Genomic DNA, 27,053 nt, shown 5'->3' with positions numbered 1-27,053 from the left:
GGGGGTGCTGTGCCCGAGGGGACGGGCAGAGCCAGGTGCTGTGACTGAGGGACAGGCAGAGCCAGGTGCCCATCCCCATACCCCTGTGCCCACACCATACGTGGATGAGGTTCTCCTGTGCCCATCCCCAGGCCCCTGTGCCCATCCCCAGGCCCCTGTGCCCCTCCCCAGGCCCCTGTGCCCATGCCGTACGTGGATGAGGTTCTCGTAGGTGCCGCACACGATGTGGTGGTTGGTCACGGCGATGGAGTACACGCTGCCTCCTGACGTCTGCAGCACGTGCACACACTCCAGGTTCCGGATGTCCCAGATCTGAGAGAGATGGAGCAGAGGAAGGATGAGACCCTTCTCCCCAGGGGCGATCCCCTGCAGCCATTCTGCCACGCACGGAGTCAGCCTGACTCCCCGTGTGCCCAGATCACACCTTTAGGGACAAACCTATCCAGCTGGGAATGCTCAGCACTGAAAAGCAAATCCCTGTTATCTTATTTAGCTGCCCAACTTTAAATATCCAGGTTGGAAAGGTTGTGTAGAGACTTCACACCCTTTGTGTGTGACTGCACACATGTACACACACAGCCCAGTCCTTGATAGCACTAAAACCCAACGCAGACAAATCGACAGAGATTCATTAACACTGAGAAGGGCAACTTCCAATTTTCCTGTGTCCCCCGGACAGTTCACCCCTGAGAGGTGACCTATTCATCAGAACCTGAGCCAGTACAGAGGAGGGAGGGCACTGGGAACCCTCACACGGATTTATGGTAGCGCTGCAGCCAGGCAGTGACCTTGCCCTGTTATCAGCAGCAGTGTCAGTGCAGATAAGGCTGCAGCAGCCTCGAGGCGCCATGGCTGAGGCCCAGTTTGTCCCAGTGAGCCTCCCCAGCAGCTCCCGAGGCCCAGCCTGCAGAGATGCAATCAGCACAGGAAAACCCCACGTGTCAGCAGAGCTCTCACATCCCAGCAGCTGCCTCTGGTGCTGCTGCCCCAGTGCAGAGCCCAGAGAGGAGCAGGGAGAGGGGGCTCAGGATGTCACCAGTGCTCAGTCCCACCTTGATGGTCTGGTAAGATCCACTGTACAGATAGTTCTGGGAAGCCACCAGCGCTCGAACCCAGTGGTTGAGACCCGTGAGCTCCTTCTTCAGCTTGAGCTCAGTTCCCACAATATCCCACACCTGTGGAAAGCAGGGACACACACAGGGGGAGGAATCTCAGTGGGGCTGGGCAGGACACAGCAGTGCCCACCCTCCCTGCCCACCCTGCCCGAGGCTCTCACAGCTCTTGTGGGGATCCTTGGGCCAGCTCTCCTGCCTGATGGGAATTGCCTGATCCCACTGACTTGCTGATAAAACCCAGAAACTGCTGAGCAAGCACATTCCCTGAGGGAGCCAGCCTGGAGCCTGCATTATTGCTGGCAGAGACCCTTCCCTAGCAGAGCCACGGGCTGCAAAGCCCAAACCACAGCTGCAGCAAGGAACTGCCCTGCACTTCCACTCCCACCCCTGGCACACAGGGACTGGCAGATCTCACTCCCCCCACTCTGAGCCTGCCTGGCTCACTGGCAGGAAGTGGCCAGGGATGACAAACCCAAAAGGCCCCAGATTCTCCTTGTGCTGTGTGGCTGCTCCAGCTTTGAGCTGTCTCCAGAGCTGAACCACTCCAGGCCCCAGATAAAGAAAAGAGCACAGTCCTCTTACAGATGGACGGGCCCATAAGCTGTCTCACCAGGAGCTGGAAGCAGAACCACAGAGATCCAGCCAAGGCTTTAAAGGGCAGCCTGAAAAGCTGTTCCTGATTTCTGCATGTTTTAGGTAGAGAATGCAGACTCAAGATCCTTTGGAGGTGGTTGCAAAACAGACAGCCTGAATCTCCAGCCAGTTCTGGAGCCCAGACACAATTCCCAATGGTCTGGGCAGGTCTGTTGGGGGCCTGAGGACACACACGCTCAGGAACTGCCAGGATACTGCAGCTGCAGCCTCAGGTTTAGAGCTGGAAGAAATACAGTGCTTCTGCAGCCAGAGAACAGCTTTCCCTTGAGCACAGAGCATGGGCTAAGCCTCTGCAGTGCTGGCTGCTCTGTGGCTCAGGAGACCTTAGCAACAAGGTCACCTACAGGTCAAAATGCCACTTCCTTCCTCTTTGGACACTTCTGCCTTAGAGTTTGTACCCCTGGTCCCCAGGGAGCCCCAGAGGAGCCCTGGAGCTGCACCTTGATGGCTTTGAGGGAGCCACTGAAGAGCATGTTGTGTGAGGAGACCAAAGTGCAAACAGGATTGTCGTGCGCTCGGATCGTGTTCACCTTCTGCAGGTTTTGAATATCCCAGACCTGCAAACAAGAATCATGGAATGGTTTAGGTGGGAAAAGCCCTCTAGGATCAAGTCCAGCACTGTCAAGCCCACCAAAGCAGAGCCCACGAGGGGCTGGGCAGGCCACTCTGCCTCAGCCCAGAGCACCAGTCCCTTGCTCCCAGGGAGGAGCTGGGAGTGGGAAATCCACCCTGCAGGTGGATTTCCAAGCCCCAAGCCCACCCCAGGGGTGGATCCAACACAGGATGGTCATCAGCACCCCCCTGAAGAGGAGGGGCAGTCCCTGCTGGGGTGGGTGCCCTGTACTCACGATGATGGTGCAGTCAGCTGAGCCACTGTACAGCTTGTTCCTGCAATGACACAAAGGGGGGTCACCGAGGGACAGAGGATCACCGGGGGTCGCCATGGCACATGCAGGACAGAGGATGGGAATTGTGAGGGCATGCTCAGGGGCCCCAGGGCTGTCCCCACTCTCCCCAGGGACAGGTGCCCCTCCTCACTCACCCCTGGATGCAGAGAGCCAGCACAATTCCATCGTGACCCTCCAGGGTCTTTTGGCACTTGTATGTGGTACAGGTATCCCACACCTAGCAGAGAGCACAAGGCAGAGGCTGGAGCATGGGCAGGATGTCAGCACCCAGAGGGGGAAACAGGCTGGCTGTCACCTGGGCACTGCCTGTCACCTGGGCACTGCCTCCAGCCCTGGGCCTGCAGGCTTGGCTAGCAAAGGGGAAGGACTGCAGAGGGTCAGGCTGAAGCTAACAAGACCCAGGCCAGCAGCTGCTCCAGCTCTGCTCCCTCAGCCCAGGCCAACACCACACTCTGAGACAAAGGAGCAGCTCTCAGGCTCCTGCTTTAGCACTTCCCACCCATCCCAGGGCTGTGGCACAGCACAGCTTCCTCTGCCACTGCAGAGGCTTTTCCCCTGAGCACACAGGGCTCTCTCAAGAGGAACGTGGGAATGTGGTGGCCAGAGCAGCCAGGACAGGGGAGGAATCTGCTTTCCTTCCCTAATGTACAGCAATATCCATTTCCTTCCACGTGGCTCTACAACCAAGGAAGCTAAAGCAAAGCCCTGCTCCTGGCAGGGTTAGCTGTGGCAGCCCCTGGGTCCCCAGCCTGGCCAGCAGCCACCAGCAGCCACCAGAGTGACACTGGGAAGGGCTGCTGAGGCTGCACTGGGGCAGTGCTGTCAGTCTGAGTTACTGAAAACAGGACAAAGAAAAACAAACATGCCATAAAATAGGAAAAGGACGCATTGGATCAGGGACAAAAGTTTTGTTCTAAGATGACTTTTTATAACAAAAGAACATAAAATCAGAAGCTGAAATAGTCCTGAATACCCTAAATGCCACATAAAGCAAAACCAGCAGCTGCAGGAATGAGATTCTAATCAGGGCCTTGCAAAGATCTCTGTTTGTCTCTCCATTTCACTAGCACATAATGTTTCCTTGCAGAGAATTTTGTCCAACTGTAATCATAAAGAATCATTTGATTCTTTGGAGGAAACTTTAGGAAGCAACATCCACCCACCCCACAAATGAACTCAGCTTCTGTTCCACGTGCAAATGCAGAAGGTGCGTGGAAGAGGGAAGCTCTTACCTTAATGGTTTTGTCTGAGGAGCCACTGAAGAGCAAGTCTCCTATGGAGTACACACACAAACACCACACGGGGCCCTGGTGGCCCACAAAGGTCCCCTTGCACTTGAAGATCTGCTGAGGATCATAGGCTGCAGAAAGGAGAGCCAGGTGAGGGAGGGAGGGAGGGAGGGAGAGCAGTGCTGCTGCTCTGCACAGCTATGAGAGCAGCCAGGAGGGCTCCCTGGGCCCCCCACACCCAGCCCCAGGCCTCAGGGATACTCACATCCAAGGATGCCCATGTTGAGCCGAGCATTGATGTGGGAGAGCTCATCCTGGAAAACACAACAAGGTGTGTGAGCTGTGGAGCCATCCAGGCCAGCCTGCCCTGGCTTTAGGACTGTCCCCTCCACTGCTCCAACCCCACTTGTGTTCTTGACTCCCACAGGGCCCTTCCTGAGTGGCCAACTCATCCTCTGACCAGAGGTCTCTGCTCTACTCTGTGACTGCCACATCCCTCCAGAGAGCACAGGGCCCTGACAGCACCTCAGAGCTGCACTAAACTCTCAGTATTCAGAGAGGCCCAGAAATACCTCTCAGGAAATACTGTCCTCACTCTGCAGTTCACCAGACTGCTTGGATCTGCTCATCTCCCTGCTTTCTGCAGGCAGGGAGGAGGGGACCATACCCCTGTAAAAGGCCCAGGCTTTGGAGCAGAAGGCTCTCCCCAAAGCCTCCCCCACTGCAGGAGAAGCCCAGCCAGGGGCAGAGCCAGGTAACTCCAGAGGCCCAGGGTCCATCCTCACGTTCAGCATGGAGGCGTCCCTGCGGAATTCCATCAGGTCCTCGCTCAGCTTGCTCTGGTTCTCATCCAGCACATCTGTGAGAGAGGGACAGGCCCACAGTCACTGAAGAGCCACTGCTGCCATCCCAGGGAACAGGCAGAGGGCACCCACTGCCCCCCAACCTCGGAACACACCGCTGCCCTCAGCAGGGAGAGCAGCCCTGCAATGCACCCCCAAAGAGCTGCCCCGTCCCTGCAGCTCTGACCACAGAGCTCGTTGGTGCACCCTCACCAAACTTCAGCTCCAGGTTCTTCTCCAGCTGGTCGATTTTCTCAGAGAGCTTGCCCAGCATGGAGCGCAGGAAGGCGATCTCCTGGTCCTTCTGGGCCATGGCCACCTGCATCTCGTGGAAGCGATCGTCCGTCTGCTGCAGGAACTCCTTCAGCCCCTCGAACTTGCACGTCTCCAGGTGGGTCTCGTAGGTGTCCTGGTTTCCTATGAATGCACACCTGAGGGGAAGGCAGATGGTGGCTGGAACAGGGCTCTCCTGGAGACTCCTTGCTCAGCTGTCTCCTCAGGGCAGCCTGTGTGGGTGCCCAGCTGTCCTGCTCCTCCTGCCAGCAGCAGGGATTCTGTGGTTCGTGATCCTCCAAAGGGTGGACTTGATCATTGTGGAGGTCCTTCCCAATTTTAATGATTCCATGATGCTGCTGGGAGGGGCAACTGCAGGACAAGAGAGGTCAAGCAGCTCCCATTCTTCCAGCCAGGGCACTGGCCCCAAACTGCACTGTCTGCCTGGGAAGTTCAAGGAAAAGCAGATCTTGGGCAGGAGACAAAGGGTGGTGTCAGTTTGTTGGGCTCACCAGGAGCCATTAAAACCAGTGGAAAAACCTGCAGCTGACCTCAGCAGATGCTGACTTGGGCCTGCAGCATGGCACAGAGTCAGGGCTGCTCTGCCAGGACTTGCCTTGCTCTGCCTCTGCCAAGACATGGCTTAGGATCATGGAATCATAGAATTGTTGAGGTTGGAAAAGGCCTCTAAGACCATCAAGTCCACTCATTCCCCCAAGGCCACCACTAACCCATGTCCCCAAGTGCCACACCTACATGGCATTTAAATCCCTTGGAGATGGGCACTCCACCACTGCCCTGTGCCAGTGATGGAAGACCTTTCTGTGAACCCTCTTCCTGCAACAGTAAACCCAAGCAAGGGCTGCCCTGGGGCTTGGGTGATAGGGAACCCTCTGAGGTGGATCAGCACTTCCCTTGCCTGGGACAAGGCCAGGTTGGCAAGACACAGCCATGGTGCTCAAATTACTCTTGTCCTCATCCCCCTCTCTTCCTGCTCTGACTCTCCTCCAGCTCTTCTGCCTGTGCACTCACCCTCCTCCTCACCATGACCTGCCTGTTCCCACCCAGAGGCTCCAGGGCTGCCTCCTGCAACCCCTGTAACCCCCAGCTCAGCCTCAGGCCAGTGCACAGCACTGGGGAGAGCTGCTCAGAGCCTCGGGGCCACCCCAAGGCTGCAGGAGCCAAAAAGCACCTCAGTCACGAGCTCAGTGCAGTTCCCCACCCCAAGGCATCAGCTCCTTACCCGTATTTGGAGTGGGGACACTTGATGTGCTCACACTCCTTCAGGTGAGCCTCCAGGTTCATCTTGAGGAGGGGAGGGCAGCTGGGGTTGTTGGGGCAGCGCACGGGCCTGTAATCACAGCTGCTCTCATGATCCCTGGCCACGGAGAGAAGCAAAGGCAGGGAAAATCAGCAACGAGCAAAAATTATTGGGAACAACACAGATCCTCAGGAGAGGAGCAAACCAGCCCTGTGAGGCTGTGAGATGATCCAAAGCCTCCTGCTCTGAGACTGCAATTCCAGCTTTAAATTCTCATCTGGCCAGAAAATTGAGAGTAATAATAGGCCACATTTTCACAGGGCACATCTACTTCTGCAGCTGATGGGCTGAGCCTTCAGGCAGCCATCAACAACAGGCAATGGACAGGGAAAACAGGGATGGGGAGGGAGAGATATTTCATATTCATAGGATATAACGAAGATAATTCCTCTTACAAAAAGAATCCCAAGTTCTCTACTTGACCTCGGCCATGGAGTTTCATCCCAGATGTGAGGTGGCCACTCTCAATGCACCCCCTGTCCCAGGGCTGGCACTCAGGGAGCAGAAAACAGCATCCTCCCCCTGACACCAGCCCTGAGCTGTCCCCTGAAGCCACCCTGCTTGTCCCCCTGGCACAGCCAAACCGAGCAGCGCTGGCAGGGACCGCACAGCCCTGGAGCCGCAGGGCAGCTCGGGCAGGCCGGGCCCTTTCCCTGGAGAGGATTCCTGGAAGGAGCACTCACTTCCTGGCACTGAGCTTGATGGTGAAGGGGCAGCCACGGGGGTCCACCTCGAAGGCGGTGGGCTTGCTGCTGGCGGCGGGCCGGCAGCCGTACTTGCAGTGGATGAACAGCTCCCCGATCTGCTCGGCCACCGCGATGTTGTTGACCACCACCGTCAGCTTGGCGTTGTCCACGGGGCACTTCTCTGCCAGGGAGGGAAGGATGGCACGCTCAGGGAGGGCTGGGACAGGGCACTGGCATCTCCCAGAGCCCCTGCATGGAAATTGTGGTTTGGTGCCTTCCCTGGTCGGGTCAGCCAACTCCCAGCTGAGTGGCCATGGAAAGAGCCAGGAATATTCACCCAAGGTCTGCACACCATCATCTTTGGTTTGTCTTGGGGTGTGGAAAAGTTACAGTTTATGTTAATCCATAATGATTGAGGGAGCTGCCAGTGAAAGAAGCCCATGGTGATTCAGACTGCCTTGTGCTGGCTGAAGGGTGAGTGTTCACAGGCAGTGAGCACAAATCACCAGATGCCCCAGCCATAACCTGCTCCTCACCCAAACCTGGACTCAGCTCCTGCTGCCAGCAACCACTGAAAACCCAGAATCCTACAGGTTGGAAAATACCTCCAAGATCATCGAGATCACCACCTCATCAACTGAACTCTGCCACACCCAGCTGTTCATGGAACACCCCAGGCATGAGGATTGCAATTGCAAAGCCTTTTGCCACAGATCTGTGGGTTGGGGTTGATATAGCAGAGAACAGAGGGGATTAACACGCAAAGCAGAGGGACCTCTTGCATGTGGAACACAAAAATCTTAAGGCAGAAAGAGCTGTTGCTTTGCAGGGCCCCCAGGGAGCCTCCTCAGGGCTTGCTGTTCTGGTAATGCCAATGGCTTGCTCTGTGCTGAACGACAGCTTGCCAAGAGGGGCACAGGCTCGTGCCAAAAAAAGTCTTGTTGTTGCAGCCAGAGTCCAACCCAAGCGGGAGCTGGTTAGCCCAGGCCAGCAACCAGGGGCTTGGGCTCTCCCAGGGTCTGGAAGAGCTGGGTGAGCTAAAGCAGCTCAGTGGGGCTCAGTCAGGGGCCAGAGCCCTGGCACTGAGGGGATGGGGGAGAAGGGGTTGATGCCAAACGTGGCCCCTGGTTCTTTATCCAGGCAGCCACAGAAAGCTTTCAGTTTGAAATCAGTGGGTCAACTCTGGGCGAGACATGTATTATCCTGGGATTATCCACTGCATTTTCTAGGATCTGAGAACATCCTGTGCCCAGCCCTCTCTGCAGTGCCCATGCTCCAGAGTGCAGCATTGGCCCCCAGCCCCTCAATGCTGCAGTGCCACGCCTGACTGACAGCTTGTTTTAAGCCCTTTGGACATTTTTCTGCAGGTTTCTCTTTAGGTGAAAGCAAATCAACCAGGAAATAACAGTGTTCTGGCTGCATCACACAAGAACAGCCCTGTACTCACCAGATGTTAAGGCACATCTCCTGCAAAACGTGTGCTGTGGAGACAGAGAGGAACAGCAGCGTCAGCGTAAAACGAGAGCGGGCAAATGATTCCCTGTGGCTACCCATGGGAAAGGTGGGAGACACCAAAGCCTGGGGCTCAGGAGCCTCAGCAGCTGTTCTGCCTGTTTTAGCTCACAGGACAAACCCCAGCTGCTTGCTCAGGGGGAAGCACAGGTCCTGAACACACAGTTTGGAGCTTTGACCTTCTCCCCGTTCAGGATCAGGCCATGATCGTGGAGCAAGACAAAGCCAGGGGCATGTTCTGCCACACTCTGATATTCATGGGATCACAGAATCCTGGAATGGTTTGGGTTGCAAGGGATCTTAGAGATCATCAAGTTCCAAATCCCTGTCATGGGCAAGGACACCTTCCACAGCCTGCTCTTGAATGCATCCAAGTCTTTCCTACCCTCCACATCTGCATAGGGTTTCTCTACTTCACCCTCCACTGTAGCCCATGTCATCCCTCTCACTCCCCTGAGCAGCCCCTGGGGGAAGCCTGGCCTCTCCCTGTCCTTGCCCAGTCAGCCCACCACATCCATCCCTCTGGAGCCCTCTCAAGGCAGCAGAAGCAGCCCTGTCCTGCTGCCAGGCAGATGGAACAGCTGGTTTGTAAGCCCATTAAATTCTCTGTAAATTTGAGCACTTTAAATAGCTCCCCTCTCCGTCCTGACAGTTTAACTTGACAAAGCAGCAAACACAGTCTAACACACTAATGAACATAAAGGCTGCAGCATTTCACTGGTCCTGATCCTGCCCTGTGCATTCCCTGGAGCCTCCTCAGCCATGTTCCCTGGCCAGGGAGCCAGCTCTTGGCAGGGCTGTCAGTCCCCCTCTGGAGCTGTTATCTGCTGCCCTGCTCCCATGGCCTTTTCCTGCCCAGCACAGCTGCACCGAGCTCCCTCCAGAGCTGCCAGAGCAGGACTGCAGATGAAGCCAGGCTGCTTCCTGCAGTGGGCTTTTTTCCACATTAACCAGTAAATCTCAGTGTCTCTGTGCACAGCTGCTTACTGGAATGGTGCAACCAAACTACAGCAGCTTCCAGCACTTTTGGGGAATAGCACCCTGACTGCCATAAACAATCCTGAGCTCTGCTGCTGTTGCTACAGCCCCATCCTGGTGATCAGATCACGTCAGAAGCATTAGAGCCATCTCAAAGCCATCTTTCTTCACAAGGAGCACAGGAATAATATACAGCTTCTATTAAATCCCAGAAAAATGGAATCCAGAAGAATATTCATAACACCCTGTGCCTTTCATTTGAGGATCTCAAATCCCTTTGCAAGCATTAACTAAATGAAGCTTCAAGCCATTCTTGTTTTATAAGCAACACTTCCCTCACAACTGAAGCACAGCCTTTCCTGGGGTGCCCAGGAGCTCCTGCAGAGCCCTTCAGGAGGAGTTTTTGACCTCATGGAAGCCACAGCAAGGAGACTGAACATGGCTGGGATGGGGTGGCTGACAGTACAGCTCTCCTGGGAAAAGCCATCCCACCTTAAGCTAGCCCTAGTTTTGCTTGACAGTCCCTAGGGAGAGACAGAGGGGACAGTCCAGGCTTGAGTGTGGCTCACCCAGGAGGTTTGGGAGAGCCATGCCTTACCCCACAGGTTGTGATGACAGGATCCTTAAAGACACTGCAGCACAGCTGGCAGCACAGCTTCACGGACGGCTGCTCTGCAAACACCAGGGGCTCCTGCAGGGCACACACAGGGACACACACAGCGGGGATTAGTCCAAACCAAGAGCCTGCAGCTCTGCAGAAGGAATAACACAGTCCCTCAGGGCTGAGCCTCGGGGAGCCTGGGGCACACTGAGGGTTTTTCATGGTCTCAACGTAAAATTCTGTCTGGATCTCCTGAGTTCCAGTAGGGGAAGAATGAACTTGGGAATGGCTGGAGACCCTCACTCAGCTCATCACAAACTGGGGGCCACCAGCATCTAGCAGGATCAGCACCTGACAGCAAACTGCACAGACCAACTCCTTGGCCAGTGATTCAGTCACCAGAACTGCATGAGCTGCACTGGCTGGGACTTTCTCCTTGGTTGGCCTGAGCATAGAGTTGTCAAAATTGTACAAAGCCTGAGCTTAAGTGAATTTTAAAGCAGTCTGCACTCTTGTGTTTTTGAAGCATTCTGAAGGAAGGGCTCCTTCACTCCTCAGGAAGCAGAAAGAGCATTGTTTCTGCTGCAATGGGCCCATCTCTCCAGTTTTGTTTACCAGCTAGGACAGCCAGCACAGTGCTCCAAGCACCACGGCTCTCCATGCTCACATTTCAGAGCATTTCCAATCAATCTCTGCAGTTCCCTCTGTCTTTTCATCCTATGCTGCTCTCAGAAATGCAAACACAGCCCCCTGGGTTCCCAAATATGAAATAAACTCTTATCTTTGATCAGTGGCAGAACGCCGCCTGACCTTTTATTCATCCAGTTTGGGGTTGGTTACTGGGTCACAAGCTAAGCTCAGTTTAAAAGTATCCTCCCCCAGCATGCAGACAATTCCTTGCACCCTCCTGGGGCTTACAATCAAGTCTGTGGGGTGCCACACAGCCCTGAATGGGGATGGGGCTCCAAATCCATGGGGAATTGCATTTTTTTTGCTGCCTGGGGCCAGACCACCAGCCTGAGCCTTGCAACCCACCCTGCTCTGCTGCAGAGCCAGGGAATCAAGCAGGACTTTGCACAGACTTACAGTTTTTCTGGGAAGCAGAAAAGCCTCACCATTGTCCTCGCTTTCCAGGCAGGGAAATGGCACAGAGGAAGCAAAGTCAGTGGTGGAAACAAAGTTAAAAGCAAGAGTCTGAGCCAGGCTCCGCACAAAATCTGCCCCTGAGAGCTCTGCGTACTCACAACAGTCCACTAAGTTACTCTTTTGACACTGAGCTTCCTAATCCTGCTCCTTCAGACAATCCCAAATACCTACTGGCTCCTCCTCTTCCTCATGGAGTGAGAACGTGGAGCGCAAGGACATGTTGGACTCGGAGTGCAGGGAGCGGACGGAGATGGCGGAGTCGGAGCGGCGCGGGGTGCTGATGGGAGGCTGCGGACACAGAGCAGCTCTGGTCAGTGCAAATCATTCCCCAACTCCAGCCAGAGCCTTCAGGTGCAGTTCTCCCCCTCCACTACACTTCAGCTGCACTGAGTGGCCCTGCTGCTGTGTGCCCTTCCCTGCACTGTGCCCAGGGACAGGAATCACTCGGGTTTAGCTCCCTCAGCCAGGCTGACATCGACATCCCAAGCACATCACCTTCTCCAAGGTGCATTCCCTGCACACTTACCGTGCACACCCGCAAAGCAAGGGCCTGGAAGAATTAATCCTTCATGGAAAGCTCTGTAAATCTCCCCCAGAGACCGCTCCAGCTCCTGCAATGTCTCTAATCTCTGCAGCAGCACTTGTTGTTGCACTCACTATCTAACTTCTGCCAAATTTCTTTGCGTAAGTGCAGAGACTTCCTTCTATTGAATTCTCTGTGAGCCCGGCTCTGCCGCTTCCTGCTCGGGAGGGGAGAGCAGAGCACACACCGTGCACCAATCCAGAGAGATCCTCTGCCATGGCAGCCCTGGGATTGGCTTTGAGGGAGTGCTGCTGCTGGAATATTAACCAGCAGCACGTCTCCCAGGGTGGAATGTCAACCACCAGCACGTAGCCAAGGTGCCACTCGGAGTCAAAGTGCCACTGGAGGCTGCAGACCGTGGGGAGACTGGATCTGAGGATCCAGTGCAGCTGGGAGTGCAGCCACTGAGGGGTTACTCTGGGAGAGATGCTGTTGGTGGAGTGGAAAAGGTGCAGAGAGGAGGAATAAAGGTCTTCAAGGAGCAGAATGCATGCTTGGACAAAGAAATGGAAGAATGAAGCCAGAAGCTTCAGACACTTCAGATGAGGCATGATGGATGAGCATCTGCACGTGCCACGCTCTCCAAGGCTTGGCTGTAGCCTCTGTCAGTCCCTAGCCCTGAGGAGTGTTGGCTCTGAAGATCCCTGGCTGCCCACTGGAAAGGGACTCTCCCTGGCCCTGACCCAGGCCAGGCCTGGCACTGCCCAGGGAACAGGGAAAGCTGCACGGACCAGACTCTGCTGAGCTCCCATCCTGCACCCTGTGGGAAAAACGCTTTTCCTTGTGTTCCATGTGAGCCTCGGGAGCTGCATTCTGTGTGCCTGCCCTGGAGAAATGGGTGACATCAGAGCCAGGACCAGACAAAGGCAATGCAGGAGGGTAGAGGGGCCAGCAGGAAATTCAGCAATGAAAGCTGCAAGATGAAGTTCAGAGGCTGCTGCCCTCCCCAGAGACAAAGCACGCTGCAGTCCCAGTGCAGCCTGGCTGGGCTGCAGGAGAGCAGCAGACCAGGATCCTGCTGTTTCCTCACACTGCTCTGCTGCCTCATTTTTATGATCCTGGGCTCCAAGGAACTCAGAAATGCTGCATCTGCTGAGAAGCCAAAGCATAAATGTCTTTCCCTTAAAGACAGCATATTTATTGACTAAATACATAAACCTTAAGGAGGAATGGTTATAATGAGGTAAATCCATTTTATGTGTATCCATTCATTTTATTATTTTCCTCCACTAGTGGCAGAAATTATTAAAATAACCAGAATGACTGTGCACAGTTCCCACTCTGGAGGTGACAGGGGTGAGGGCAGCAAAGACAGGCTCTTCAGGGAGGCAGGTTTGTCACCAGCAGCATCCAGAGAGGATCACCTGCAGAGAAGGGGACTGCAGCATTCCAGGAGGCAGGGGTGTGAGACACAGAAGGTTTGTGTAGGACTCTGGGCTCAGCCCCCTGTGTCCTGGTTTGGATAATGCTGGTGTTAACTGCTCAGCAGAGAAGGGGATGGGCTGAGAAGGATCCTTCACTCCTCCCAGGCTGGAGGGAAAACACAGAATGGCAGAGGGTGTGCTGGCAGTTCCAGACCCTCTGGGTATCTGCAGCCTTGGTTTTGCCAAGCAAACAAGGATAAAACTCCAGAGACCTCATTTCTGCACTAAACATCAGGCACACCTTCAAACAGCCTAAGGATGGAGCACTCAAACCTCTGATGGAGGATGGAGAGTTTTCACCTCTGGCTCAGAGGTGAAGCTCCCTGTAAACAACAGACTTTGGACAGGCAGGCAGCCTCCATCCATGGTATCCAATGGTCCAGTATTCAGCTGCAATCTCCAGCTGCAGTTCCCACCACCTCAGCAACAGGAGCAGCCTCCAGGTGGAAGCTGCAGCACAGCCCTGGTTCCAGCTCCATGCAGGCACAGCGAGGTGGGAACCTGTGGCACTGTGTCCAGGCAGGATGACAGCAGCCACTCAGCAATCCCTGCCCTGCACACAGAGCACACTGCTCTGCTTCTGTTTCATTAACAGCAGCTTTACAGGGAAAGAAAAAGGGGTGGTGGAGGTCACAGGAGGGCTCTGACTCCTCTCCAGCTGTCTCTCTGATGGCTGAGAAGCCCTTGGCAGCTTCTGGAGGAGGGAGAACTCAGTGGTGAGGAAGGGAAATCCCAGATTATTTCTTGACAAAGCAAATGAAGCTTCCTAAGAGGGTTAGTGAGTCTGCCTGGAGCAGCAGGCAGAGCAGGACCGAGGTGGTTCTGGTTTGTCAGCACCTCACACTGCTTCCTGAACCACTCATTAATCCTCTCACTATTTTTGCTAAAGAATATTTAACACTCCAGGGAAAGTGGGCTGAGACTGTCCAAGAGGATTGAAGCTGGCTCCCAGCAGAGATCTCCCCCATTCTTGGCTGCACACCCCAGTTTGTGCCAGCGGGGTTTTCAAATGAGTCAGGGAGTTTCTTTATCAGACCTGGCTAAATGAAATATTCACAACATCCTCTCCTCTGGAAAAATCCTCCCCTCTGCCCTGTGAGAACTGCCCAGCTTGTGAAAAGGGCACTGTGAGCCCAGCACTCAGCCCAGAGGGTCTGTGCTGACAGCCAGGGGTGGCCTGAACCCTGGTCCAGCTCGTGGGGTCAGTGGTGGGCTGGAGAGCTGCACTTGCCAAGGACACCAGGCACATTTTCAAAGGACTTGCTAGAAAAAAGACCAACAACAAACAAAACCCCCACGGGCTCACATAAAACACAGCAAGATCTCCAAGCAACAGAAGGAACTTTATAGGATGCTGACAATAAAATTCTTTGCAATCTGGTGTCAAATTTATTTTAAGAAGTGCTGCAGCTCCACACTGTTGCTGACCCCAGTCTCCAGCTCCAGCAGCAGTGATCCATTTATGCCTGGCTTGGAAATTGGGTCTTGTAACCTAAGTCTACAAATACTTAATTTGAAGTTTGTTACTAACATGTTTAGATCTGAACAGAGCTTGTGGTTGTGAGATGTGGCAGGAGCACCAGGGACCAGAGAAGGTCCACCCTCAGATCATCCTTTCATCAAGGTTTGTTTTGCTGTTGGTGTTCTTGATTTAATTGATTTAGCTAATTTAATTTCTCTCAAGCAGCTAACCCTGAAAACTGTTGAATCACTAAATTCCCCAAAAAGAACTTACTCAGAAGTGAGTGAGAAAACTGGACACAAAACTGGGAACTGCTTTACACCAAGATACTGGGAGACAAGGGAATGGTGTGTGGGAAGCCCAGCACAGCCCTTAGTGTCCAACATTCCAATCTGCAGGTTTCAAACCTTCTCCCTGTGGTCAGAGGCCCCATCTGGAGGTGGGAATAGGAATGGATTCTATGGCCATAACTGCAGAGCCAGCTGGGATCCATCCAACACAGAGAGTGCCTGGCCCCAGGCACAGCCCAGACATCCTGGCAGGGGCTGCTTCCTCCCGAGCTCCCTGCTCTCCCAGGAGCCAGCCACTCCCTCACAAGGAGGCTCTGGGATTTGTAGTTCCCACCTTTGGACCCACATAACAATCTCAAGCAGTGTGAAAAGCGGCAGCAGCAGCTCCAGCCTAAAGCCCCAGGTGAGAAGGAGCTGCTTCCCCAGGGCACCAGCAATGCCCTGCCTCTGGGGCACACGTCACACAGAGAATGATGAGGGAGGCAGAGGAGTCCAGAGGAGCTCCAGACACCTCTCACTTCACTTCTGGTCAGCTAAGGCAGTCAGGAGGGCCCTGACAGCACCTACCATGCCATCATCCTCGTCCCGTGGGGAGTAGGTGAGGGTGCTGGAGGAGGACGGGGTCCGACGGTGCTGCTTGAAAGTGTTGGTCCCGTCAGCTTTACAGGGAATTAAAAAAGAAAAACAAGCATTTAGGCTCCTCAGGAACTTCACCAAGCTATGGGACAGCCTCTGTAGCTGTGCTCCTTAGAAAAGGAAAAGATTAGGGATTCTGCAATGCTGCTTCATGACTGGATGTATCAGCACAGGCAGAACAACCCTGATCTCTGAGAGCTTGCCCAGAAAATAGCACAGGTAATATCCTTAAAAACACTATTAAAAGGAAACTTTATACTCCCACATATCTCAGTCACCAGTAAAAATTGCCTGGATCCAGGGAGGTCTGGATATCCCCGAGGCACAGGGGAGCCATGCTAAATTAAATATGAAATATTTGTATAGAGATCATGTAACTGACTCTGATATGTATAAAAGTCTGAGTGTAAATATTTGGGAGTCCAAAACCATCCAGAGTCCTTGACAAAGGTAATCCAAACATTTTTCTCGGGCAGATGTTCATATCCTTATCAAAACCAGTGTCAAGTCTTTTTGTTTCTATTAAAGGAAGGATATTTGTATCCCAAAATGAAACCAGGCCTCTTCCTACATTCCCCCCACGTGCCAGGGCCAGGCTCCCCTCACCTGCTGAGCTTTGAGGAACAAGGCACAGGAATTGTAAATGAGCAGGGACACTTGCATCCCCTCCTGTCTGAGCTAGAAGTGGCCATGGGGTTTTTCCAAAGCTCCAGAGTGACTCACAGTCAGGCACAGAGGGAAGATGGAAATTTTCAGCATTGGTGATGATTGTCACAGAGATCAATAAGATTTGGTGCTGAGCTCAGCATCAAGCCCTCTTGTACTACTCTGTTTTCAGCAAAGGCTTCCCAGTGGTACTGCTCAGTCTGCTTGAGGGGAGACAATTCCTGTGCCTGCTCATTTCCATCCTGTCAGGACACTTGGGCTGCAAAACACCAAACCCAGCCCCTCAGCACCTGGTTAATGACCAGAGAGATTCTCCCAACAGCTTTATGATCTGTAAAAGGACAACAACCACACACAGTACATGAAATACCCACCCTTTGTGATGGTGGTCACAGCAGAGAAGGCTGGTCCAAAAGTTGTTTCCATTCTTGTCTGAAATATTGAAAAAATGAATGTCAGGGCATTTAGAGCTTTCAGGCTTTGCCTGAGCTGGTGAAACACTGCACACCCATTCCCAGCTTTTCTCTGTGAACAGTGAGATTTTAAGTGGCAGGAAAATGGCCTGTTTGCAAAGCAAGGACGAGAGCACAGGAAGCAGCCCTGTGCTGCTGTGCCAGGGCAGTGGCCTTACCCCGTTAGTGTTCTCAGCAGTAGTGATGGTCGTTGTGCCACTGGAGAAACGATTGTAGCGAGCGCTCTTGTTTGAGCTCATAATCTAGGCCAGCATCTGTTAGTCATGGGAAGCGTGCTCTGTGGGAGAAGGAGGACACAAAGGGAGTTAGGCTCCTTGTGGGTATTTCCCTGAGCTCAGAGAACACTCTCTTGCAGCACAAAGCCCAGTGTTTACCTAAACTCATAAAAACCTGGATTTTCAGAAGCAAGAGGCAAGGACAAAGTCAGATTCCTTCAAATCGTTGCTGGGTGAGTGTTCAGCATTTTTAAAATACATTATTATCTTTTAATGAGAGCCTCATTTCTCTCCCTCCACCGGTTCATTAGGCTCAAGTCTGCAAAGTCAAGAATTCCACAACAGTAATCTGCAGAAACACATGGAATTTGCTTTCTTGAACCTCTGCTGAAACCTGATACTGCTTCAGGGCACAATTAGGCTGCTGTCCCAGCAAATCTGACAAGATGCTCTCAGTCTCCTTCAGAGCCAGGGCAGCCTCTGGAAGGAGCTGCAGCTCCTCTGCCATCACTCAGGGGTGCTCCTGGCTCAGGCAGGAGTTTCCCTCAGAGAGGACAAACTCAGCCTGGCACTGGAGAGGTGAAGTGTCCCAGGTGTTTCTAGCAATTGGTTTTCTCTTACCTGGGAGTGACAAGTCCTAAATCTCCAAGCTCTTTATAAAAACACCACTGGGATTTCTCCACTTTACAGGAAGGGAAACTGAGGCTCACAGAGACAGGATCCCAGCAGAGCTGTGAGCTGGGATTTGTGCAGGGATTCCCACCTCCCTGAGAGCCCTGGCACACAGGGCTGGGCACATCCTGCACACACATTTTGAACACTGCAAGGGTGACTCTGGGGCTGTCCTCGGCCTGACACAGCACTGCCAGTGCTCCTGCAGCTCTGGATCCAACAGCTGGCAGGCAGCCAGGAACAGCAGAATCCTGAGCAGGGGATTGCTGCTCAGGTCTAAACTCTCAGACACAACTATGGTCAAAAATTATAAAAAATCCAAAATTCCAAAGAAAAACCAAACAAATGGAAACACTGAAACCAAACCCAAAGCCATCTGAAAACCAGGGGTCTGGATAATGTTTTCCACACACGTGACAGCAGTGTCCTGGCTGCTTGCAAATGCCAGATCCCTGAGGAGATGCTGAGCACAGAGTCTGGAGCTGTCTCAAAAGCAGCAGGAATGAGCAGAGTTGTGCTGCAGCATCAGGGAGACCTGCAGAGTTTCAAGCTGGGCTCAGGTTTGGCTTTGGCCACTGGATCCTTTTACTCCTGTCTGTGCTCCTGAGGGCACAGAGAGCAGAGGGAGCCCAGAGGGTGGGAGGTAGAAGAGGACAGGCAAAGGGTTTGGGCCACTGGCCCCCGGAGAGCTGAGCCCCAGTGACTCAGCCTCTCTCCCTCTGGCAGCCTTGGATCAGCCACTGGAGCCCTCGGCTTCCTCCCTGCAAAAATTCCCCCCTTCTGCACAAGCCTGAAGATTCCCCTCTCCAACTACAAAGGCTGAAGATGAGAGGTCTCCAGATGATGCAGTGCTCATAAATTAAGCAAAGCAAGTACTTCCACGAGCAATGGCATGAACTGCTGCATTTCCTGGGATTTCCTGTCTCAAGGCTGCATTATCTCATGTCTAGTAACATGCATATCCCCAAACTGTAGGTTCCCTACATCTAGCAGTACACCTGGGCTCACCACTCTCCTCTGGAAAAGGGATTCAGCACTCTGCTCCTCCCATAATTGGCTGGAAATAGAGAAATATTCAAATTTCCAGGGATACGAATCCATGCAACACCTACCCACACCCCCTCTATCCTGCCCTGCTCAAAGGCAGGAGCAGAGATTTGCTCCCACTTCCTCAGCCATGTCAGTGAAGGCTAAGGGAACCTGGCATATCAGATATTCCTAGTGGGGTTTAGGGCAAACACTCATTCCCAGATGGAAAGAGAGGAAAGTCACCCTGATGGAGGATCAGGGCTGTCTGGAGACTCAGGCACAGCCTCATTCCCTCTCATTTTCAGGGTATGTATCACCTTCAGATGAACAGATGGAGACTCAAGCAATGGGAAACACTCAGAGACAAGGAAAACAGAAATGGAGATAAACTGGCAGTGTGAGGAGTTCTGTGATATCATCAAAGGTTGGATCAGATGTGCCACAAACAGCGACTGCAGCCACTGGAGCCACTGCTTGGCCTGTGCCTGCAGCTTGGCTGAGCGAGGTACCTGCAGCAGCAGCAGCAGCAGCAGCAGGCTGCAGCAGCAGCAGCAGCAGCAGCAGCAGCAGCAGCAGCAGCAGCAGCAGCAGCAGCAGCAGCAGCAGCAGGGAGCCTGCTGGTGTCTGCTCCAAGCAGAGACCAGAGGAACGTGAGCAATGGAAAAAATGTCCAGCAGAATATCAGCCAGGCTGCACAACCCCAGCAAGATCTGACTGCAGCCCAGACCCTGCACCCACCACAGACAGCAGCATTTCAGCAGAGCAGATGCCTCTCCAGAGCATTGTCTGACAAGCTCCTCACACCTTCCTTTCCATCTGAGAACCATTTCCAACTGATATCAAAGAACTTAAAAGGAGGCAGAAAAGAGCTGATGGTGTCAACATTAATACCGACTTCCTACAGCACTTGCAAAGATCTCTGCCAGTTCTCTGTGCCTTTGCTTGGCATCTGAACCCTGCCAGCTTCACTGTCCTGTGCTCCCAGGTCCGAGTGTCCCTCTTGGGTGGCTGCTGCTGCTGGGAACCCAGCCTGTGATCCACATTCTCCTTGCCTGGACTTAATTTTTTTAACATGCAACATCAGGGGTTTTTACAGTAAACAAAGAGGGGGGGAAATCTCCCCTGGGAAAAGGAAGCTGTGGGGACCCAATATTCAGTAAATGCCACAGTTGATCATAACCAGATGTGAGGGGGGGGCAGGGATAGATTTCAGCATTTGCACATCACAGGGATCAACTCGAGGCTTTTGAGACTCAGTGAGAAGAAAAGCCTTAAAATCCTACTTTAGTAATTCAGGCAAGAAAAAACCCAAGCAGCAGCAGCTGCAGAGGGAAGCAGTGCTCCCTCTCCCCACTGCTGAGGGGAGATCCAACAGGATCAGCCACAGATCACCCCATGACTGCACCTCAGAGCTGGGAGGAGAATCAGCACCAGTGGCCTGGCTAATTCCCCCCCTGCTCACTGAAGCTCTCTCGGAGGTTATTCACCCCCAAGGAAACTGCTGGGCTGGCAACTGTCCCAGAGCAGAGTGCCTGGCAGTGGGAAAGGCAGGCACGGGTTATCCTGCTCTGACTGAACCTCCTGATCTCACTGCTCGGGTATTTATGGCGTAAGAGTTCCTGTTCCTCTTACAACACTGCACTCACAACAGAAGGGTTACACATCCCTGAGACTGCTGGCACATCCCCAGGGAAATACTCCCACAAAAGCACACGCAGGAGCCAAGGGCATAGGGTGATTGTGGGGTAATTAACTACTCTGGGGTAATTAACTACTCTGGGGTAATTAACTACTGTGGACCCATCAGCACCTCAACCCTGACAAGGGCTGTCAGCATCTGGTCTGACCTGTACAGCACAAGGTGTGAGAATGCAGAGCTACAGCAGATCCTGAGACAGGCACCTCTCAGGGGACATCTCTCCATCCATGGACACCTCTCCATCCATGGACACCTCTCTGGGGACACCAGAGCAGAGGCAGGCAGTGGAGCCCACTGGTCACTCCTCAGCCCAGGAAACACCTGGCCAGGGCCCCCAGCAGCACAGCTGAGCCAGCCTGGCCCAGCCCCCAGGTGAAGATGGGCAATAAAAGCCAGCAGTGAAATCACCAGGGCTGCAGGTGACAGCTCTGCCCAGCAGTCAGTACCAGCTGGTGGTGAAGGGCTTATGAAAAACCCCACAAAACTAAGGAGACAAAGAGGTTGCAGAAGAGCTAAAATCTAAAACACCTGACCAGCAGGACATTTCTTACACTCTTTAGATGTCAGTCAGTGCAGGAAGGACATAAAACATGAACAGAAGCTCAGCCTTACTGACAGGACGTGGCACCTCCACCTGATGAATCTGTGGAATGGTCTTTTTACTGTTTGTAAGTTTTTCTTATAAGTCACACCAGCTTTTCTGAGTGTCTTACAGTGAGACCATAATTGTACTGAGCTGTCACCAATAAAAATAAAAGGGATATTTTTAATTGCTGCTACTTTTACCAGCGCTTGCACTGACTGCAGGACTGAGAGAGAACATTCAACAGCTGTTTGAACACTGCCATGCCTTTGAACAAACAGAGTTCAGAAAGGAAAAGCATTTCATATGGTGCTTTTCCTAAAGGATAATGAAGCCTTGGGATAGGAGAATATTTGCAATACTTCACATTAAAACCTGAAGCTTTCAAATGTTCCCACAGCTGGATCAAAAGTGATTGCTCTGGTGAAATGAAGCACCTCAATTTTCCCAGAAAAATAAAATTAAATTAGAAGTTAGAACAGAGGCCAATATTCACTGCTGTTCCATGACACAAAAGGTACATTTGAAGTTTTATTTCCATTTCAGGTAACCTGGGAGGATCCACCTACAACGCCATTTCTGTTATGCAGCCCTGCTCTGACCCTGCAACCGAAATTGTCCTGTGTGGGCTCAGCAGCTCCTCAGGCACTGCTGGGCAGGAACAGGCACATCCACAGCTCTGCCACACAAGGACCTTAATCAAAAGGTGCTTTAAAAGTTGGCCCTGCCACTGCACAGCTGTGTGCTGTGCCTCTCACAGCTTGTGCTCTTCCACATCCTCCCTCAAAGAACAGACCCCTCCCGGGAACATCACATTGCTAAATTGTGGATTTGGTGAAGGAAAAAGAATAAAACTCCAGCCAAGCCCTGAAACCAACAACATCCTCCCCCTGCAAGGCAAAAATTTCAGTGCTGCTGCAGGTCCTTGGGAGGGAATGGCCAACTCTGTGCAAGATCCTGATGGAAGATATCACACTTGAGAAGCTGACAACAGTCACCCTCACCACTCACACCACAGCTGGTGCTCCTCAGACCTGTCTGACAGAGAACAAGTGGCTGCCAAGAGCCCACGGGGTCCTGTGGGCTGGCTCAGCTCTGCTCTAGGTGTCCCTGCTGCAAATCTGACAGAGAGAGGGGCTTGCAGCTCAACTGCAAACCCCTGAAGACATGGCAGGGCAGCAGCAAAGACTGGGGGATGGAGAGGTGTGGCCTCTGTTCTTCTAAGGAAGCCAGAGCAACGAATCCAGAATCACCTGGATTCTGCTCTCCTGGAATCCAAAGCAATCAAAGCTCCTCTCTCCTTTATTCCCCAATTCCTGTGCCATGGCTGAGGCTTTTTCCAGCTGCTTTTCCTTATGGTTGGCTGCACTGCATCCTCTGGAAAGCTGTAACCACCCCAGCACACTATGGGATTCTTCCAGATTAAAGTCACAGCAAACCTGAGCCCATAGCCATGACTCAAAAAGCACAAAGTAGCACCTCCACCCCCTGCTCCCCCCAACATCCTCCAAAGCTTTGACACCTCGTGACACACACTCTTCCCTGCCCTCTGGATGCAACTAGAACACTTCAAAGATCCAGCTGAAATGCATCATCTCCTTCAGGAAAAAAAAAAAAAATCCAGCAAATTCCAGTCACCTGCTCTTCTTTTTTACAGCTCCTTTGGGCTTTGCCACTGAGAACAAGCAGGAGGCACCTGTAGACACCAACACTCATGGCTCAAATCAGTGATCCTGGGAGAAACAGCACCAAATCCTTGATTCTAAAATAAACCAGGGGATGTGGACACTTCCACCATGGCAAATCTACTGACAGCTTTGAGACAGAAGCACCACTCAGTGTCCCACAACCCCAAACACCACGGATTAAACTCTGCCCCAGGGTGACTCAGAATTCCAGGGGACACAGCCTCTCCTCCAACTTGGCTTCTGTGCTCACAACTCTGCCCAAGGAATATCCAGGATTTCCCACTTCTGGAACACCAGACCAACCTCAGGACACACTTGCTGGGTTGCTGCAATCAAGCACTCCACGCCTTTGCAAAGGTCACTCTGAAGGATCATAAAACCAGCCCAACACAGCTGCAGCTGCTGGATGGGCCACAGGTACCCCAGCCAAACTGCTGCAGGGCTCCAGGTACCTCCTGGAGGGATGGAAACAATTCCTCCCTCACTGCTGCAGGGGAGCAGCTTCCCGGGAATGCTGCCTGACACCCGGCACCCGGAGCAAACACTTCTCCTTGGAGCCAACACTTCTCCTTGGAGCAGACTCACCCCTGGCCATCCCGGAGCGGCGGAGCCCGGCAAGATGCCACCACCGTGCCCAGCTCCTGAGCTGGGGACAGGCTTCTCCTCGGCCAAAGAGATGCCACCACCATGCCCAGTTCCTGAGCTGGGGACAGGCTTCTCCTCGGCCCAAGTGCTCTTCCGCTACGCGTGTGGATCGCTCCCCAGTGATGCAAACACAAAGGCATGCGGAGCAGTGGGCGATATGTAAATCCAGCTGGAAAATCCCACAGCTCAGCCAATCTCCACGCTGCCTCCCAGCTTTGCCCCGGCTGCTCCGGGTTCAGTTTAGTGCAGGAAAAACAACCCTCTCTCAGCACACACAGATTTATTCCCCTGATAGGAGACAGAAGAGTCCCTCGCTTGCTTTAAGGGGAGTTTGAGTTTCTCACCCTCTTTTATAGCTCCCAAACTATTCAGAATTCTGCCTAACAAACAGCAACACGCGCTCTGCCTGGAGAGACACTCCAGGGAAACCCAGTTACCCAGGAAGAGCCACAAAAAGGCAGAGCTGGGGAGCAGGACTCTGCTGAAACACAGACACTGGGGCTGGTGGGGACTTCCCGTGCCAGGCCAGCCCCCCAGAGCTGGGGCTGTCCCAGGAGCAGGCACTGCCCCGCTCCAGCCCCAGGACACCTCGTTCAGAGGTGGCTCTGAAGCTCCGAGGCTGTGCTCAAGGCAGGGCAGGAGCAGCCTGAATGGGTAATTTGGGTGCTGCTGCCAAAGGCTCCTGGGGGACTTGCTGAGCTCAAAGAGGGGTGACAGGTACCCCTGTGAGCAACCAGCTGCCTCCCTTCTGGTCCCAGCTATCCCTACACCCCCTGATCCAACCCACAGGCACGGGGACGTGCTGGTGTGTGCCTCACCATGCCCGAGGCAAAGGGAATAAAAACCAGGAGGGAAGAGCTCCAACAGAATGAACACAGCCACGTTATCCAAGTATGGAACCCAGGAAGGATTTTCTCTCCAGTGCACCCCTCCTGGCACACCTGGGATGGGCTAACCTGTGAGAAAGGTACAGTCTTGCTCAGGAAATCCCACACCCAGGGCCAGCAGGGCCTGGGAGGTCCCCGGGAACAGGGGAATGCTCAGCCCTCGGGGTGACCCCCACTGAGGCTGTAAAGTGCCCAGGAGCAGTCCCAGGGGCAGGGCACAGCTGGCACCAGCACACGGGGCTCTGGCACCACCCAGAGCCTGCAGGGCTCCCTGAGGCTCCAGCAGCACCTTGGCACTGTGGAGCCCTGGGAAGGGAAGGGCTGACTTCAGGCAGGGACACAAACCTCCATGTGGTGTGCACACATGGCTCTAGGCCACCAGAGACTGTGCTGCACAGGAGGGCTCACCCTGGGATCCCCCAGGTCAGGGAACCAATCCACCCCAAAACCATGGATTGTGGTTTTTTCCTTCCTTGAGCCCAATCCATATGAAATCCCCTGTCTGAGTGTTAGCAGGGAAGGTACTAGCATCCCCTGCCTGGAAACACCACTGTGGCTCAGGTTTCCCATTTCCACAAGGTCCCCTCCCTCAGGCAGTGTCACCTGCACACACACCAAGCCCAGCAATGGAGCTTCTGGGTGGCATCAGCCTGGCTGGCTTCAGCCTGTCCCTCCCCTGCTCCAGACAGGGACCCCAGGGCCTGGAGGGGATCCAGCACTTTGCAGACAGGACCTGCTCCTGCAGCTTCCTGCATGATTTTAGGAATTTCCCTTGCCAGGGGAGGTGCAGGCTGGACATCAGGCGGGATTTCTTCACTGAAGGGGTTGTCAGGAATTGGAAGGGGCTGCCCAGGGAGGTTTGGAGTCCCCATCCCTGGAGGTGTCCAAGGAACACCTGGATGTGGCACTCAGAGCTCTGGGCTGGGATCAGGCACAGGGTGGACTCAGTGGTCTTGGAGGTCTTTTCCAACCTAAACAATTCTGGGATTCTGTGATCTCACACTGCTTTCACTCATCGAGGGCGTTCTGGAACCATCCTTCACCCCCAAACCCTCTCCTGCAAGCCCCACCACCCTCACTGTGGCTGGAAGCAGCCAAACACTTGAGGCCAAAATGCTGCAGCTGTTTAAGAGGAACCCGACTGCTCAGTGCAACCTGGAAACACATCCCTGCGGGGGAAAACACCCAGGGAGGCAAAATCATACTGCTGGGACTGAAACAAAGGCACAGCAACGGTGCTAGAGTGGAAGAAACAACTGCTGGGTCACAGTTCTCAACACAGCTATGCCCTGGCAGAGACCCCAGCCTGGACCTGGCGGTTATGGACAGCCAAACCCGCTCCCGGAGCGCTCAGCAGCCCTGTGGCTGTGCCAGAGCCCAGCAGAGCCCGAAGGGAAGAGGAACCAAGGGGAATGCTCCCCACTGCCCTCCCCAGCACAGCAGCTCAGCGATCCCACAGCCTGGCAGCCTCTGGCAGCGGGACAGCGGCAGGGACGGAGCCCGAGAGCTCGTGTGGAATGGGAAGGGCACAATCCACAATTCACAATCCACAGTTCACAGTCCTGGTCCGGACCTGCACATGTTCTGCGGCAGCTAGAGACCGACCCGCAGGCAGCCCGCATTTTGGGTATTGGGAGCTCAAAGCCCGGGGAAATGAGGCTCCTGCGAGGGCAGGACAGAGCCAGCAGCAACACGTGCTGCTCGGCCAGGGAATGGAGCAGAAAACGCCAAAACTGAGCAAAAAAGGCAAAGATAAGCGGAGACTGCGACGAGAGCCAGCGAACCCGCCGGGAGGGCAGCGGGACGATGAGCGAGACCTGGCGGCATTCACCGGGGACGGGGCAGCGCAGATGATGCTCGAGCTGCTCGGAGCGCCCCACCAGAGCCTCTGGCACCCCACACACGACGGCCGGTGGGCACGGGGCGGCCCCGGGAACCTCGGCCGGCGCCTCCCTGGCCCGCGGCCCGGCGTCCCCTCCCCTGACGGAGCCGCCCGGCGCGGCCCGCCCGGCTCCCCCCGGCCCGCCCGTACCTCCCAGCGGCGGCGGCGGCCGCAGCGCCGGTACCCGGTCCCGGCACATCGCGCCCGGGCCTGCTGCCCCCCGCCGCCCGGCCCGGAAGAGCGGCGCCCAACGCTCCTCGGGACTTGTAGTCCCGTGCGCTGCTTCCTGCCCGCGCCGCCGAGCCGCTTGGACTGCAACTCCCAGCACCCCCCGCAGACAGCCACTCCATGCTACAACCACTGTTGCTATTGGTTCTGCCCAGCCTCAAGCAGTGACCAATCAGAAGGCGGCAACTGCCGCCTCGGGCCACGCTGCGCTGCGCGTCGCCATTGGCAGGGAGGAAAACGGAGGCCAATCAGAGCTGGGAGAGGCGGGGCGGCGGTCACGCCAACCTCTTGCGATTGGCTTCGCCTACCGCCGTCTGACCAATAGCGGCGTCGCAGTGGCCATAAAATATGTAGTGAGGAGCCCGCGTGCCCTTTCCAGCCAGAGGTGCGGGACGGGACGGGACGGGTCGGCAGGGCGGGAACGGGGCCGGGAACGGGGCCGGGAACGGGGCTATTACCGATGGCGGGCCGCTGATGATCCACATTTACTTTTCTGACACCTCGTCTGAGGGCGGCGGGCGGCCGCAGCCCCTGCTGAGCAGCCATGGCTGAGGCCCGCGGTCCCCGCGGCCCGGCCGGGCGGGCAGGCGCGCTCCTCTCCCTCACGAGCTGCCTTCTCCCCTCAGGGCTCGGCGGGAAGCGGCCGCGGCGTGCAGCTCGGCGGTGGCGGCGTGCCGAGCCCCCGTGCCCGATCCGCGGCGGTCCCCGGCGTTGTGGGCCGGTCAA

The 27,053-nt window shown here is 54.5% G+C and overlaps 1 protein-coding gene and 1 non-coding gene across 3 annotated transcripts in view; one reads left to right on the top strand and one right to left on the bottom strand.

Moving 5' to 3' along the window:
- The window catches only part of TRAF7 (TNF receptor associated factor 7), a 28,161-nt gene extending 1,785 nt beyond the window's left edge, over positions 1-26,376 (bottom strand). The window contains exons 1-18 of one of the 2 annotated variants that reach the window (XM_059861423.1): positions 26,250-26,376; positions 16,958-17,076; positions 16,701-16,758; positions 15,592-15,683; positions 11,437-11,553; positions 10,117-10,209; positions 8,476-8,509; positions 7,026-7,209; positions 6,265-6,399; positions 4,962-5,179; positions 4,692-4,765; positions 4,172-4,220; positions 3,910-4,037; positions 2,812-2,894; positions 2,618-2,657; positions 2,210-2,326; positions 1,053-1,175; positions 193-312 (exon numbers count right to left, since the gene is read on the bottom strand). In XM_059861423.1, coding sequence (XP_059717406.1) covers positions 193-312; positions 1,053-1,175; positions 2,210-2,326; positions 2,618-2,657; positions 2,812-2,894; positions 3,910-4,037; positions 4,172-4,220; positions 4,692-4,765; positions 4,962-5,179; positions 6,265-6,399; positions 7,026-7,209; positions 8,476-8,509; positions 10,117-10,209; positions 11,437-11,553; positions 15,592-15,683; positions 16,701-16,758; positions 16,958-17,038 — 1,746 coding nt within the window. In that variant the 5' untranslated portion in view covers positions 17,039-17,076; positions 26,250-26,376. Of the gene's footprint in view, positions 1-192; positions 313-1,052; positions 1,176-2,209; positions 2,327-2,617; positions 2,658-2,811; positions 2,895-3,909; positions 4,038-4,171; positions 4,221-4,691; positions 4,766-4,961; positions 5,180-6,264; positions 6,400-7,025; positions 7,210-8,475; positions 8,510-10,116; positions 10,210-11,436; positions 11,554-15,591; positions 15,684-16,700; positions 16,759-16,957; positions 17,077-23,270; positions 23,428-26,249 lie in introns of those variants that run through there. The other variant, XM_059861422.1, reaches the window with a different exon arrangement.
- Positions 26,377-26,793: 417 nt separating this feature from the next.
- LOC132335566 (small nucleolar RNA SNORD60) lies at positions 26,794-26,884 on the top strand. The gene has a single exon (XR_009488697.1). It is a non-coding gene; the product is annotated as a small nucleolar RNA SNORD60 (small nucleolar RNA).
- The last annotated feature ends 169 nt before the right edge of the window (positions 26,885-27,053 follow it).

This window comes from Haemorhous mexicanus, chromosome 17, assembly GCF_027477595.1.
Source record: "Haemorhous mexicanus isolate bHaeMex1 chromosome 17, bHaeMex1.pri, whole genome shotgun sequence".
In the NCBI taxonomy this organism is placed as follows: domain Eukaryota; kingdom Metazoa; phylum Chordata; class Aves; order Passeriformes; family Fringillidae; genus Haemorhous; species Haemorhous mexicanus.
Note: the sequence above shows the minus strand (reverse complement) of the source record. Positions and strands in the feature narration are given on the sequence as shown.